Source organism: Triticum dicoccoides, chromosome 5B (assembly GCF_002162155.2).
Source record: "Triticum dicoccoides isolate Atlit2015 ecotype Zavitan chromosome 5B, WEW_v2.0, whole genome shotgun sequence".
In the NCBI taxonomy this organism is placed as follows: Eukaryota; Viridiplantae; Streptophyta; class Magnoliopsida; order Poales; family Poaceae; genus Triticum; species Triticum dicoccoides.
The window spans coordinates 401,815,668-401,832,048 of record NC_041389.1 but is presented as its reverse complement, the minus strand read 5'-3'; the positions used below and the strand labels follow the sequence as shown (position 1 = coordinate 401,832,048).

General features: G+C 42.4%; 1 protein-coding gene, 1 long non-coding RNA gene and 1 other non-coding gene across 3 annotated transcripts; 2 read left to right on the top strand and 1 right to left on the bottom strand.

The window, feature by feature from the left end:
- The first annotated feature begins 9,153 nt into the window (after window positions 1–9,153).
- On the top strand, window positions 9,154–10,554 carry LOC119309495 (dormancy-associated protein homolog 3-like). Its single transcript, XM_037585487.1, has 4 exons — window positions 9,154–9,262; window positions 9,422–9,724; window positions 9,812–9,926; window positions 10,070–10,554. Exons 2-4 carry the CDS (start codon window positions 9,445–9,447, stop codon window positions 10,095–10,097), a joined length of 423 nt encoding a protein of 140 aa, XP_037441384.1. The 5' UTR covers window positions 9,154–9,262; window positions 9,422–9,444; the 3' UTR covers window positions 10,098–10,554.
- A 1,413-nt stretch (window positions 10,555–11,967) lies between these two features.
- On the top strand, window positions 11,968–12,040 carry TRNAA-CGC. Its single transcript has one exon. It is a non-coding gene; the product is annotated as a tRNA-Ala (tRNA).
- A 680-nt stretch (window positions 12,041–12,720) lies between these two features.
- LOC119305589 lies at window positions 12,721–14,835 on the bottom strand. The gene is made up of 3 exons (XR_005148714.1): window positions 14,687–14,835; window positions 13,433–13,555; window positions 12,721–12,876 (listed from the first exon to the last, which is right to left on the bottom strand). It is a non-coding gene; the product is annotated as an uncharacterized LOC119305589 (long non-coding RNA).
- Between the last annotated feature and the right edge of the window lie 1,546 nt (window positions 14,836–16,381).

Below are 16,381 nucleotides of genomic sequence, written 5' to 3'. Positions count from 1 at the left end.
TAAGTCCCAGATTTTTGTCATTTTCATGCCATGTTCGTCATGCCGTATCTCTGCATCCGTAGCTCCATTTTGTGCGTGTAATATGTCAAATTGTTCGTCTCGACGAGTACATCATTTCATTCCATTGCATAATATTCATTTGAGGAAATCTAGATGCCTGAATCATCGTTGTAGGAGTGCTTCATAATGTTTTCTGCTGTCTGTTATCAGAACGAGCTCATTTGTCATTTTTGCCATGATTGATGTGTGCATCCTATGAGGTTGATGTCTTCATGTGTTTTGAACTATGCCATGTCTTTTTTACAAAGGTGCTTACCATGTATTTTTGTGATCAATGTGGTGATTAGCACAAGCATGCAAACTAGGCATCGTGATGTTGCTGATTTTAGTCCCTGTTCTGCTGTTATTTTGGTGCCATGTAAACTTGATGCTACAGAGAGATCCATGCATATTTTGAGATACTTCAGTAAGGATGTTTTGAACATGTGGTTATTGTCTATCCATTAATGCCTCAAGTTGTAATTATGGAGTAGTCTAGCATGTCATTTTTGTGCTCTACTTTTGCTTCGAAATGTTTCCTGGCAGATTGTTTACATGTTATTCAATTTAGCCAAGGATGCTATAGTTGATCCTTGCATGCTATGGACTTGTTCTTACCTTGGTTGGTTACATAAACATGTCTTCTTGATGATGCTATGCTTATCTTGTCATGCAATGACTTGTGGTGAGTGAATCGAGCTTGTTAAGTAGTGTACATGATGTTGCTGTTTTGCTAGGCTGAATCTGTTATTTCGTGATGCTATATAAACATGTTGCTACTAATCATTCTATGCGTAATCTGGAGATGTTCTATAAACATGTTTTGATCTACATGTCATCCTCTATCCATCCATGCCCCTGGTTGCATTTATAGGTTGATGTAGCTTGTTGTAATCTTGCTTGAAAGTTGCTTCATAATGTTGTTGTCAGCCTGTTAACATTAAGTTCAGTTGTTTCCATGTGTTTTCCTAGTGATCCATGCACCCTATGACCTTGCTATTGCCATGCTTAGCTTAACAAACATGTCTTCTTACTGTTGGGTGCCTTGCCATGCCATGTATTGCTCTGTAGTGAGTTGCAAAAGCTCATCCACATGCCTTCATAATTCTGTTTCTGCCATGTTTGAATCTGTATTATAACTTGCCATGTTTACGTGGGTGCCATCATATTTTCTGATCCCTTTTGGCTTATGGTCAGTAAGGGACTTTTGATCTATGCTTTGAGTAGATTCATGCCATGCCTTTGTTTGCCATAATAAGTTCCTGTAACATGTTGTTTGATAGCTCTAAACATTGCAACCTGATGTTAATTTCTGCAAAGTCTGAATTGTTATAACTTGCAATCTTATCATGTGTGTTTGAGCATGTTCTAGTAGTTTCTGGAGTTAGCTCAGTGTTCATGTTTTGTTATGCTTTACCTGTACATCATATCCATGCCTTTTTTATTATGTTAGGATGTTGTAGCATATTGTTTTGGTGCTTGCAATATGCCTAGTTGCTGTTTTGGACAGCTTGTCCTTTAAACCTGTTTCATGTGTGTGTGTTGAACCGTTGCTCCGTTTTGAGTGTGCTCTATATGAAACTTGCTTGATTTTGCATGTAGCTTCATATTATCATGTTGCATCCTTGTTTTGAGGTTTTTGCTTGATGTTTGGGTGCATTTTGCATCAATGCCATGTTTGACTTGTTTTGCTCATATCTTCTAGGCCATAGCTCCAAATCTAATGAACTTCATATGTAACTTGACTAGAATCTCGTGTAGATCATCTTTGTGCATCTTAACTTGTTGTTTAACAACTTGAACATAAGGTTTATTCAGATTTGGACCAATTTCGAAATATGCATATGAGGACTTACCGGAATTGTTATATGTTGTTCCCGGCCTCATTTAAACTTGCTTTGATGTGTTGCTCTTGTTTGCATCATCTCTTGCCATGAGTAGCTTCATGTAGTCTTGTCGTGCATCATGCTCGTGTGTGCATCATGCCTTGTTCATGTGTGGCGTGTTTATCATGTTGTGTGCTTCTTTTCGACAGTTCCTGTTTCGTTGCGATCGTGAGGATTCGTTCGTCTACGCTTGGTTCGGCTTCATCCGTTCGTCTTCTTTATGGACTCGTTCTTCTTCCTAGCGGGATTTCAGGCAAGATGACCGCTACCCTGGATCTCACTACTATCATTGCTATGCTAGTTGCTTCGTTCTATCGCTATGTTGCGCTACCTATTACCTGTTTATCAAGCCATCCCAAATTGCCATGAACCTCTAACCTTTGACACCTTTCCTATGCAAACCACTGTTTGGCTATGTTACCGCTTTTGCTCAGCCCCTCTTATAGCGTTGCTAGTTGCAGGTGAAGTTGAAGATTGCTCCATGGTGGATAGGATTTTGGTTGGGATATCACAATATCTCTTATATTATTAATGCATCTATATACTTGGTAAAGGATGGAAGACTTGGCCTTTTGCCTAGTATTTTGTTCCACTCTTGCCGCCCTAGTTTCCATCATACCGGTGTTATGTTCCCGCATTTTGCGTTCCTTACGCGGTCGGGTGATTTATGGGACCCCCTTGACAGTTCACTTTGAATAAAACTCCTCCAGCAAGGCCCAACATTGGTTTTACATTTGCCTCACCACCACCTACCTTTTCCCTTGGGAGTCGCTCTCTCGAGGGTCATCTTTATTTTAGCCCCCCCCCTCTCGGCCAGTGCTTGTCTAAGTGTTGGTCCGAACTAGAGCCCTTTGCAGCGCCCCCTCAGGTAAACTTGAGGTCTGGTTTTAGTTGTACGGATTGCTCATCCGGTGTTGCCCTGAGAACGAGATATGTGCAGCTCCTATCGGGATTGTCGGCGCATCGGGCGGCTTTGCTGGTCTTGTTTTACCATTGTCGAAATGTCTTGTAAACCGGGATTCTGAGTCTGATCGGGTCTTCCTGGGAGAAGGTCTATTCCTTCGTTGATCGCGAGAGCTTGTCATGGGCTAAGTTGGGACACCCCTGCAGGGTATAATCTTTCGAAAGCCGTGCCTGCGGTTATAGGCAGATGGGAATTTGTTAATGTCCGGTTGTAGATAACTTGACACCAGATCCGAATTAAAACGCATCAACCGTGTGTGTAGCCGTGATGGTCTCTTCTCGGCGGAGTCCGGGAAGTGAACACGGTTTCTGGGTTATGTTTGACGTAAGTAGGAGTTCAGGATCACTTCTTGATCATTGCTAGCTTCACGACCGTTCCTTTTGCTCTCTTCTCGCTCTTATTTGCGTATGTTAGCCACCATATCATGCTTAGTCGCTGCTGCAACCTCACCACTTTACCCCTTCCATTCCCTTTAAGCTTTGCTAGTCTTGATACCCATGGTAATGGGATTGCTGAGTCCTCGTGGCTCACAAATTACTACAACAATAGTTGCAGGTACAGGTTTTGCAATGATCATGACGCGAGAGCGATGCTTGCTTGCGTTGAGTTCTTCTTCTGCTTCTTCGATCAGGGGATAGGTTCCAGGTCGGCAGCCCGGGCTAGCAGGGTGGATGTCGTTTGAGTTTCTGTTTGTGTTTCATCCGTAGTCGGATGATGCTCTTATATATTGTGATGTTGTATTCGTGTGGCATTGTATGCCTTATGTATGTATCCCCATCTATAATGTAATGTTGATGTAATGATATCCACCTTGCAAAAGCGTTTCAATATGCGGGTCTATCCTTGGTGGAACCTTCGAGTTCCTTTTGGATAGGGTCGCATATTGGGCGTGACAAGGGCCCATGTAGGGGAGGCGCCCCTTTCCACCTTGAGGGAGGCCGAATTGGGGTGAGGGAAGGACTCCTCCTTCCCTCCTTTGGCATGTCTAAGGAGGAGGGAGTCCTTCCCCTCCTTGCGGCGCCCCTTTCCTTTCCCCTCAACCCATGTATACTAGAGGTTCGAGGCACTTTTATACACACAACTTTTGGAGCCTCCTCTAGTCCTGTAGTTCTAGTTCTAGTTGAACCTAGTTGATCAATTAGAACTTGACCTAGATCCCCTAATCCTCATAATTAGAAGTCGAGTGTGGTTCTGATCTCCTCCCTCTAATTCCCCTATGACAATTAGCTCTGAACGGCGAAGCACTGCTGAACTGTGAAGATCGTACGCTTGCAACCAAGTAGAAAGGTCGTGCTTTTGGTCTTCCATTCAAGGGATCGTTCATGGGCGGTTTGCGGGATCATTCATTGATGGTTGATGTACACCAACTCGTCTACTTCTGTTGCACTCCGGAGTCGGTAACGATCATGATCCAAACTGTTTATGCATCTTCTTATTGTTCCTGGTGGGTGATTGTAGGGCGAAAAAAAGTTGTTTTATACTATGTTTCCCAACATTCTTAGCCCATCCCCATGGGAGAAATGACTCTTTCTCATGGCTACAGAGGTTGCCGTTCATTTCTGAAGTCGTGATCGGGGGCGATGGAGGTCGTGGTGGTGGCGTTTGTGGCACTGGAGCTTGGCAGCAATGACCAGGAGATGGTGGTGGGGGGAGAACAAGGGGATAACATGACTGGAAATGACGAAGAAAGGGGCTCTACTGCCAAAAAAATATTTACATGCCAACATCGACTAACCTGGCCAAATATTAGGAATATGTTACTTTTGAGCGTTGCAGGTGGGCCCATAATGGTTGAAGACTCGCATCGGAGTGGCAAAATGAAAATTATGGCCTCAAGGGTGGGCCTTGCACTAGAAAATGGTCAAAGAGTCTCCTCATCAGTATTGGTGGGCCCAAATCAGACTAGCAGAATGAAAATAGGGCCTCCTCAACATTGCGGTTGACGTGGCGAAGTAGTGGTCCCATATGGAAGGAAATAGATCAAAGTAAACAACAACTTGGAGGCAATTGGCGAAGAGAACACGTAAAGACATACACATAATTTCTTCGCAAATGCTAGTTGCACAAACTAAAATAGGAAAGTTTGAGGGTGTGATCTGAATATCAAGTTCGGTAATGGCACGGACCAAAAAAAATCCCCTTATTTTAGCCTTGCCGCCTAATTTAGAGTTGGCAATAAGAAAATGTAACATGAGTTATGTCTTAGCCTTATGTGTAGTGTAACAAGATATATATCTAAAAACATGGTGAAAGATAGTATAAAAAAATCATCTCTTAATTAAAAGGCAGTAATGTTGGTTGACATTCCCCGAGAAGGGGATGGCAAACGAAAGCATTTTGCCGCCCTTTTAGTTGCAACGCGATACCAAACGACGACAATTTTCTGCCCGTTTTTTGCCTCAAAATTTTCATCTTCTTAGAAGCTGCCATGCTTCTCTGAAGAAAATGCAACGCGTCTCTAAAGGAACTACAAGAAAAAATGTTGCCAACTATTGGGTCCTTAAAAGAAGACAATTTTTTAGGTTTTCTGAGTATGTCATATTTAGATGACATCATTATACATGTCCTTGACTCGTTTTTTTGTGGGCAATTCAGAGAGCTTTATTCGTAAAATGGTCATCCTAGGACAATCAGCCAGAAGGCTGGTGACTATGAAACTAGGAGTCTCATCGAGCCAACAGTCTGTCGCATTCAATGTGCAAGCATTCTTAGCACAGAGATGCGCTAGAACTTCAGCTGCTCGGTTTACATGAACAATATTAAATAACTGAAAATATCTATCTAGCTCTCCAATTTCTAACAAAATAGGCGCGAGAACCAAACGAGAATTGTGGCGAGTGTTCTAGAGATCTACCATCGCCAGGCAATCAACTTCCATGATTAGATGCGAATAGCCGCGAATATAAGCAAGACGCGCACCCTCCCGCATTGACATTGCTTCAACTATCAGTGGGTCTGTAATACCCATATGTGGTTTACACTAAGCTCCAAGGAGTTCAGTGGAGGACCTGACCACACCACCAGCACCACTGCAATTTTCGTCAGAGTTTAGTTCGTCGTGGTGTTGATTTTAATCACTCCCGGTTCAGGTGGCATCCACCCATATCCCGACAACATCTTTGCCATAGTTCTAGGCAAGTCCAGAATTGCCAAATCTTCTTTCGTCCATTTCATGCATGAGACAGGGGCCATACCTCCTTCTTCTGCTTTATTCGGTTCCTAGAATGCTAGATCGACCACATGATAGTTATGATAATAGCATGGTCCTTGTCTCTAAACCGATCATCACACAAGATGTCCCACGTCCCAAGAATCTAGATGTAATGCATGGGAACATTACATGAGTGCATGTTGTAAATTTTCATCCATAGCCAAGTAGATTTTGCGACGACCAATTTCTGCAATGTGCCTTCTCTTTAGTGTGGCCTCATCGGGAAGAATCCCTCGAAGAACATGCCACCAAAAAACACAAACTTTTGGTACGACATTTAACTTCCACAAGGTCTTCCACAATTTTTGATCATCCATTTAAGTTCTGGTAGCCGTCACTTCCTCTAGAGCAAGTCGCTTTGCCTGAGTCACTAGACCACGGTACGCTGTCTTAATAGTGTAGTTACTTGTTCTGTCAAAAGCCCAAGCATAAAAATCATCGCCGCCTCCGAAATGGAGCGGTATGTTAAGGATTGCCTCCGCATCTAGAGCAATAAAGTTGTTACGAACCACCTGTTGGCACCACGTCCAATTATTTGAATTAATAAGTTCAGAAACTAGCTCCATCGAGGCGTTGGCCGATCTCATTACGGACATCAACGAGATTGTTCTACTTAGGTAATTATTTTCTTCTGCTTAGACCCAAGAACAAATTGGATCAATTTTTGATAAATCGAATTCAGTTAAGATAGGGGAAATTCATATAGCAATTTCTGAGCCGTATGAGGTAGGAAACTCTCAAGTACGGTTCTAAGGGAAGGAACTTCCTATTCCGACCGAGGAGAACAGGCCATTCTACAGGGTGATTCGGAAATAGCGGTGGATCCATGATACGTCTCTAACGTATCTATATTTTATTTATTGTTCCATGCTATTATCTTATCAATCTTGGATGTTTTATATACATTTACAAGCAACTTATATCACTTTTTGCGACTAACCTATTAACTTAGTGCCCACTGCCAGTTGTTGATTTTTTTTGACTTTACAAAATATCAGTACCTCTTATTTGGGGCTAACTTACTCTGAAGGGAAAACAATATTATGCATTGTTGTTGTCGTCAAGGATTATGTAAACAAAATTCAATTTCATTGAAGTGGTTATTCATGTTGAAAATCAACATTCCTCTCTTGCAACTTTGAGATCTTTTGTATGTTGTCTTTCAGTCAAAGTTGGCCTAATGGAAAAGTTTGGTAATAGCTCACTGGCTTCCTTACAAGAAAATCAATTATGACACCCACTATGTTGTGATGGGATATTGGATTCAATGACTAGAGACTGTTAGTAGTTCCAACATAATATGAGGTCCTTGTAGTTGTTGACAAGCGTGCTAGGGAATGCAAATGTGATATTTGTAATACCCACTATGTTCTCATCAACAGAGAAAGGCCATAGTTGTGTGCAATGATCGTCAGAGTGGTTACCATGCTGAGAGCATAAAATATTGGTAAACAATATCATCTTACCAATTATTGTTGGTTTTATATGATCACTTTTGATGAAATTGCCTAATACTTGGTTGTTATGTTTCTAATTAGAGCACACTCCCCGACTGCCTTGAACAGGGTGTTGTTCGAGCTAATGCCGTTACACCCGAGATGAGGGGATGGTAAATAGAAGATATTGATTATAAATACATTACCATGTAGATATTGTATATGAAAATATCAAGTAACTATGATCAATAATTTACTATGCTATTTACGATCACCAATGATATCATTGGATGACTTTTTCCATGGCATTTAGAGAATAAATATCCTAGGAGTTGACTGCAGCCGAAGGGGCCTCAATCCTTTTGCGCCAACAAAAGTAGATGGGATCTGCCCAAAATATACTGAGCTATGAATAGTAGATGGGGAGTGGTTGAATTTTTTTGTGTTGCCATGGTTCCTAAATGGTAGGAGGTAGGTGCTTTGTTGTATTAGCTCCTAAATTGTAACCTATATGGTTTCAAGCCCCTAATTTCATATGTAATAGTTTGCCACACAATTGCATAATGCAATCAAATTTCTGGTCGTGGCATCTTGGAATATATTTTCTAAGGGAACAAGATTATCCATGTTTTTTCTTTGATTAATGGATAATATAAATAGACATGCTCCCTGAGATGATCGGTCATTTGATAGATAGTAGCTGCATAATGGATCTTGAGGAGTCAAGGGAGTAGAATGTTGTGCGTTGCCATGGACTTTTATTTTTTTTTAGTTATTGCATATGTAAACGTAATGCACGTCAAATTTCACATATATAGACAAATTAAATTCTACTTTGTTTGCAATCTATTTAGATAAGAAATGTAATTCAGTGACTATACTATCACTTCTTATCCTCAAAAGAAAGAAGTGGTAAGAAAACATAGGGCAACTTTATTGTGCATTGCATTACAAATGATATATAGATAGAATCTGGACGCCCTTTTATGCAGCTACTATCTATATATCATTTGTAATGCAATGCACAATAAAGTTGCCCTATGTTTTCTTACCATTTCTTTCTTTTGAGGATAAGAAGTGATAGTATAGTCATTGAATTACATTTCTTATCTAAATAGATTGCAAACAAAGTGGAATTTAATTTGTCTATATATGTGAAATTTGACGTGCATTACGTTTACATATGCAATAACTAAAAAAAAATAAAAGTCCATGGCAACGCACAACATTCTACTCCCTTGACTCCTCAAGATCCATTTTGCACGTTGAGCCGATTCAGTACTCCGATACTGGCGGGAATCCGCATCCCAAACTACTTTTACCCGATTCTCTAAAAAAAAACTACTTTTATTTACCCGATAATAACAACCCTATCCGGTTTGTTGGACTCATCATCCGCAATTATCGACGAAGACCCCGAAAATAACAACACCACACCGCCCATTTTATCCACTCCCACTATATCCATTTCCTAATTTCGGGCGGCTAAAACTGCGTCGGCTACGCTGGACCGCTGGAGCCAAGCCGACCGCGCAAGACGGAGCCCGGAAACAGAAAGATGGGCGATCCCAGAGTTGCGTATGCCCCCCAAATATCTCGCCTACGTCCCCTCCCCACCCCTCGGCCTCATCTATAAAACGCCACCCGCTCCCTCCCTCCAACAAAGAAGGAAAGAAAGAAGGAGGATTCACTGCGCCTGCGCCACACACACCCCTCGACACCGAAGGTAATAATCAGCTCCATCCCCTCCCTCTTGTCTCTCCCTCCCTTCCCCTCGGCCAAGAACACGCGAGGCAAGAACAGATTAGCCACCCGAAATGAAGAGAGGACGATGATCGTGTCAACAAACGCGGCTCCTGATCTACCACGTACGTGCAACGCGCAGGTTTGGTTGGATCGTCGTGCTCCATGGGGCTTCTTGACCAGCTGTGGGACGACACGGTGGCCGGGCCGCGGCCGGACCACGGCCTCGGCAGGCTCCGCAAGTACGCGTCCTTCTCCCCGTCCTCCGCCGCCTCCGCGACGACCGCTGCCGTGCCGTCGGCCGACGTGGCGGCGCCGGCGGTGACGCGGAGCATCACCATCCTCCGCCCGCCGGCTCTGTCCGTGACGTCGCCGCGCAGCGAGTCCGGCTCCGGTTCCGCGCCCTCGTCCCCGGCCAGCGTCCCCGACTCCCCCTTCGGCACAGGTACCTTATCACACCTTTGCCTCCTATTTTTATCTCGTACGACGAGGCCGGCGTGATGTGGCTGACATGCTTGGCTTGTGACTGCAGCAACGACACCCAGGGGAGAGAGTGGTTGGAGTAAGCTGCGGCGCAAAGGCAGGATGGCCGCCGACGGCATGGAGGCCAGCCCCGGCACCCCCAGGAGCCCCACCGTGTACGACTGGTGCGTTGGCTTCAAACCGAATATCCCCTCTTGTTTTGGAGTGCACCACATCATGAACCCAAATGCTAGATCCAACCAACATGACTCTATCTAGTAGTAGTAGTAACCATAAATCTGATGCCTCTGAACCGTGTATCTGGCAGGGTGGTGATTAGTTCGCTCGACCGCTAACTGTAGAACAAGAAGAAGCAGATCCACCAAGACGGAGAGGTGCACGAGCACAAGGAGAGTAGCTGGAAACCATGACCGGAAGATGGAACCATGTCCCAGTATATGTTACTGTATTAGTTATGTACTACTACTACTACTTCCGTTGTAAACATCCACTCCACGTGAGATGGTGCGAGTTTTCGTAGCAAAGGATGTGCTAGATGGATCCGACATCCGAGTGGTAGCTCAAGGAAAACTTGGTAGTAGGCAACCGGCGACGTGCAACGACCTGAGGCGAATGAGACCGATGTGAAGTGTGTGTGTGTTTGTAAATCCTACCAGTAGATGCACTAGATCAGAGGAGATGTTGAGCTCTAGCTGCTCTGTACAAAGGCCCGCGGGCAGCATGTGCTAATGCATGCAGTGTAAAATATGTGTGCAATAATGCATGGCTAAGTGAACCTCCACTCCTGTGATTATTGTCAGGCATCCTCCCTAGTTGGTTGGGCTAGTTGAAGAAATGGCACCAATAATTTGCTCGATTTGATTCGAGGGTGGTGTCAGATCGATGTGAAGGTTATCTGTGCTCGGTCTTCTCTGTACGGTTAGGGTCAAAAGGACGGGCCTCTTGACGTTTGACAGATCGGAGGGCGTACTTGCTCGTGATACTGACTGCACGGGGCACCTCATTTGCCGACGAGAGCTAGGATATTTATCGATCGCTGAGCGCTTCGCTGAAGATTTTGAATGAAGGAAGATCATGACGGAGCTTGACGAGCGTAATACCATGGCTATGGCCTAGTTCAGCAGCTTAGGGCTGGTTCAGAGAAACGGCACGGCACCAATAATTTGCTTCGACGGATTCCTGGTGTCAGATCGACTAGAGACTTGTCTGAATTTCCCAATGTCACCGTCCTCCTTTTGTAGGGTCAAACGGATGGGGCTGTTGATGCCTGACAGGTCATCAATGTGTGTGGTGATCGACGTTGACGGCGCCGTGGCACGGCTCTTCGTCAAGGGTGGGATATTTATCTTCCGTTGCATACGCGAGTGAAGTTTCTGAAGGCTGGCGACGGTGTAGTGGCGCGCGGTGCACCATGATTTGCGGCACCCTCCCGTGGCATGGCAACGGTGCGTTGCGTTAACTATTTCCGTGCGCAACAAATGCTGGTGCGCCGGGGGTTGGTTGGTTCATCTGCTGTCCCCCTGGACCAGGTGCACGGCTGTCTTGTGCTGCGCGGATGGCTCAACCGTCCGCCACGGCCACGCCTCCTATCGGCGTTTCTCGAACCTGTCTCCTGCCTGCCACAGAGGGGCACGTCGTGTCCGCCTCCGGGGCCCGGCAGCCTCGCCTTCCCTGCTGCCGTGCATGTGAGGGAATGGAATCGGGCGATTTTTAATTAGTCAGAAATGGAAATGGACCAGTGCTGCTCTGTTCTGCTGCTGATGGAGTGATGGTGCTTTGCTTGAGGACCAAAGCTCGATCGATCTAACCGTAACAATTGATGATCACGCGATGCTTACCATACACGGCGCTAGTAGAACTGTCTAGAAAAGCTCGAGGAACAGCTGCGTGAGGGAAGGGGAAATACTCCATGCAGGACAGCAGGACGAGCCTTTGCGGGGGTAAGAAGAAACAAGTACTCTGCGAAGTGCGAACTAGAGATAGAGAGATGGCTTTGGTCGAATCGACGCGAGGATCCACTGTCATATTTATCTGCCTCCTTGCCTACATTTTACCTTTTGTTTTACCACACGCTCCTTGTCTGCACAAGTTATCAGGTGTTGCTCCTTTGAAGATGGCTACTTTCTGCAGTAGTTGAAACGAACATAATCTTTGTGTTGTTAACTGAAACGAATATTAAGGTTTGGATCTCACATGAGTCATCACGGGGACGTAGCTCATATGGTAGAGCGCTCGCTTCGCATGCGAGAGGCACGGGGTTCGATTCCCCGCGTCTCCATTTTCCATTTTTTTTACTGTGTACTTTTTGTCATTACATTTTACTGATACCAGATCACCGTATTTTGAGGATCAGTTTCAGGGAGGCCCACCAAATAGACTCCTAACGGGCCGGCCCACCAAATAGACTCGATAAGAAAACGCGAAGAAAAAAACAGAAATATGCTGTCGCTGTGGTTCGAACCCTGCACCTCAACATCCATAGCTTAACGCCATAACCACTAGACCACCAAACTAGCTCTTCTGCGCATTTTAGAGAAAACCGTCCTAGTTAAATGTTTTCTTTAGTAAAACGATACCTTATAACAAACTAGTAAGCTTGCACGTGCAATGCACGTTTTGGTAGAAATTCATTAAAAAAAATAATATTTAAATATATGAAACTTACATTTTTATTTTACATATAGCGATATCTTACATGAGCAATGGTTTACCGTACATTTCATATACTCTATGAATTTAAATCTTGATGTAATATGTACTTAACAGACTTTTCTAAAGCATATTGAAATTAAATCCACCACCGGAATTCACCAATCAATAATTTTAATGAATACCCTTCCGAACCCAGAAAAACACCTATTATCATCCAAACACCTATATGGGGCCTATCAGATCATCGCAATGACAAAAATCGGATAGGTAAGTTTAAATTAATCATAATATATTTCTCACAATATTACAACAGCTACAGTTCACCATCATTTAGCTGCTGAGACCATCGCCGGTGTTGCCCAAAAAAACACCCTCATAGCTTAATGTTCTCCTTGACAACAATCTGCGGGCCTAATCCTGTTTTTCTGCATCTTTTAGCTCATGTTGTTCCTTCTTTCCATGCTACATGTTATTTCTAATCATAATCAGCAATTATAAAACAAATAATGTAAGCTCACATACATGCTATAGCGTATATATTTCAATTGCAGCTTCATACACAAGGAATATAGTAAGCGTGCACAAGCAATGCACGCCTCGACTGATGTTACAACCAGAAATGCAAATTCTAAAGATATTATGATTACACTAAAAATATGACAATCAACCTATAATTTAAATGATTTTCAAGCAACACTACAATTTAGTATCATATGCATGGAGTGAAGACACCTGATTACCTTAGTATGTCTTAATACACTAACCAGTTCTTGTACAACATAAGGGGTGCATGTTGTATGCGGCTTCATTCTCAGTGTAGTTGATTAGATGCACCAAAATTCTTATCTCACAACTATACTTTATGAGAACCACAGGTAATTATCTAGAGAGTTTTCATGAGGTAGAATAAAAAATGAAATATTAAATATTCACCCTACAAAATGTTTGGTTCAATTCTTTCACGTTCCATGAGTGCACAAACCAAAAAGCAAAATAACCAGATAGAGATGCTACGTACATTGGAAACCAGTTGAAATCATGCAGTGTTGATTGCATACTTGTTTGTCTATGGAACATCCGCCTTGAAAGCAATACAGTGACAATTGTTCTTCGCAAAATCAACAGTTTTCTCGCTCCTTGTCTCAAGAGACAAAAATGAAATCAAATATATCTTGAGATCAGTAAATATAGAAATTTCATCTAAAAATATAATATAAAACCGATGTCAGCCACATGAGAGTTCCATTTTGATTCCTAGAACCTCATTTGAAATCTCAACAAATTAAAGTACATTATGCATATTCATCAATGACAAAATAATTCAAGTCCATGTATGCTATAAAGGAACGAATCCGATCTATCTAAATATCATGAATAGACAATCACAAACTGCACACCCACAAATATAGTATTTACAACAATAATTCCAAGGGAAAACAAACTTTACTAAAAAAAGGCTCCACCATATTTATCCTTGAAGTTCAAACAGAATCACTATATCAACACATGAACAAATAATAACTTCCATTCAGATTTTCCATTCTGATTCTGTGATTCATCACCGCAGAACAAGCATATATTTCCAACATACGTGACCAAAACTACACTTATGATATGAGGCAAAGTAGCGTACGGATATTTTGCCAGGGTGTTTTTTTGTGAAGGAGTATAAAGTCCTAATGTATAAGATTGTGCAAAAGAAGCACCGGCGTGGTGGATATATGAATTCCTCTAAGGTTAGTTGATGGATGCAACTCCAAAAACCAAGCATGCTTTATTTTGAACAGAAGGTCCATGCCAACTTTATTATAGGCAGACATCAAGTCAAGTGGATGATATGCAGACATTCATTGGAAAATAACTGCCAGTATGACAAGGCTTTTTGTCACTGCAATTTAGTCTCTCAACTTTATAAAGATTGGCATATAATTGTCTGCTGCTAACAAATGGCCCAGTACAACGGTATAAATAATAATGTTGTCATCAAGTCTAGGCCCTAGATTTTTAAAATGGCAGTACTGTTCATGAAACAGGCAACCCGCGGTTCAGGAAAGCATCTAATTTACATTAAATCGAAGATCGGATGTGATTGATCTCTCTATATCTTACGACTGAGCTGATCATAATTACAGAAAATAACATCAAATAAATTTTTGGTCTAGATCAAACACCACCAAATGATCTTCAGCAAGGATAGCTAGAATGGATTTTATCTCCAGTAATATTGGAACAATGACTGCAAACAGAGGAGATGGAACGGGACTTGCATTACCAGAATAATGCTGGTGTTGAGCTGCTGCCCCGGTGACACGATGCCAATGTCATTCAACATGTGGTGCTGGTGACGGTTGGGATGTTGACGGCAGCTGCCACATCCAGGCCATTGGTGACGAGATGAGAGGATGTGTGCGGCATCATTGAACACGCAGAGTGCTACCACAAAATAGTTCATCAATCTAAATTATCCTGTCTAGAGCTAGCTCCGAATGTCCAGTCAATTGCATCTAAGGCGAGCAGTCTTACACCAACCTGAATATCATGGAAGAGGCGTCCACTGCTACATCTCAAACTGCCTTTCGTTGCAGTCTGTTCTCTTCTCCTGCATGCATCCTTTCCCCCATCTCATATCCGGCCTTCTTACTTGTACCCACAGCCAGTCCCTGCCCACAACACCTTACTTCTCCTTCTCTCCCTGTCAGCACAAACACTGCAAGGATTTTAATATAAAAAATTGATTGGTTCAGCATAAATACATTTTTTGTTAATTCATCATAGTCAGAATATCCTCACTACTTCAATCAACCACTGAAATGGTACCATAAACATCACAAATTTGCAAATAAAAATTGGAAGGAAGGATAAGTGGAATACCAGTTGTGTGGCAGTGGAATAATTGATAGTTATGGACCAAGAATAATCCAAATCGACCTTCTATCGTTCGTCATGTTCATCTCTGAATCCGTACACCATCTAGTTTTCCAGACTGGGATCCTGAATAGAAAGACCAAACACACTAAAGCAAATCAACTAAAGGCGCAAAAATAAGTATGAGTAGGCTACTCAGAGTCAGAATTCAGAAAGTAACTCGTCTAGGGAATTTCAACGAACCTATAGACATGTTGTTTGATTTAGCACCTAAATAATTGTCTCAATTAGAAAAAGACTTGCCACCAGGCTGTAAAGTGTAAACAATCCAAAGTCCATACACGCCACTCAAAGGTTTGGGCGTCACACTGACCGGTGGCATCCAAAATTTGCAGAGAACAAGAAGTTCGCAAAATACTGTTTAATGGAAATCAACGTCCATGGAAGCCTGATTACTTCAAAGTATGAATTAGTTCTACTATTTGAAATCAACATACATGGTTTAAAAGGAGGGCTTGCCTCGCTGCCGACCACAACAGATGTACGTAGCCATTGTCAATTGTCGAGCTAGAGTGGGGCACCGGTTGTAGGTGCAGCTGACAGATAGGGAACATGAGAAGAATGGAATGATGATGGAGGGAGGCACCTTGTTGCATGTGACGTCCGGGTAATTAAGCTACAGTGATCCTCTGCTAATGATGCCACGTGACCTCGTTTATAGCTGCTAATCTCCAGTTAGTTCGAAACCGATTCAAATTCAAATTCAAAATTAGGCAAACAATAAAAGTTTTCAAATATTAAAACTAAAATGTTCGGAGTGAACCAAATATTGCATAGATAATTATTGGGGAAAAACCACACATTTATAAAATGTTTAAATACTATGAGATGAATAAAACAGTAGTAAAAATGATTATTTGAATAACTTTTATGATTAATAAAATGTCAAACTAAGTTATTTGGGGTCTAGACTTTTTGTGATTGGACTAAGTCAAAATACTGAATTAGATACTAAGTGTATATTTGACTAAATTAAAATGCAACTAAAATAAAGAAATAAAGATATAATAAAGAAAACAGAAAACAAGACAAAAAAAGAAGG

Coding starts and splice junctions, on each gene's coding strand:
- LOC119309495 (XM_037585487.1), top strand. CDS start 9,445: ATGGGGCTTCTTGACCAGCTGTGGGACGACACGGTGGCCGGGCCGCGG. Junction 9,725..9,811: donor CGACTCCCCCTTCGGCACAG/GTACCTTATCAC, acceptor TTGTGACTGCAG/CAACGACACCCAGGGGAGAG. Junction 9,927..10,069: donor AGCCCCACCGTGTACGACTG/GTGCGTTGGCTT, acceptor TGTATCTGGCAG/GGTGGTGATTAGTTCGCTCG.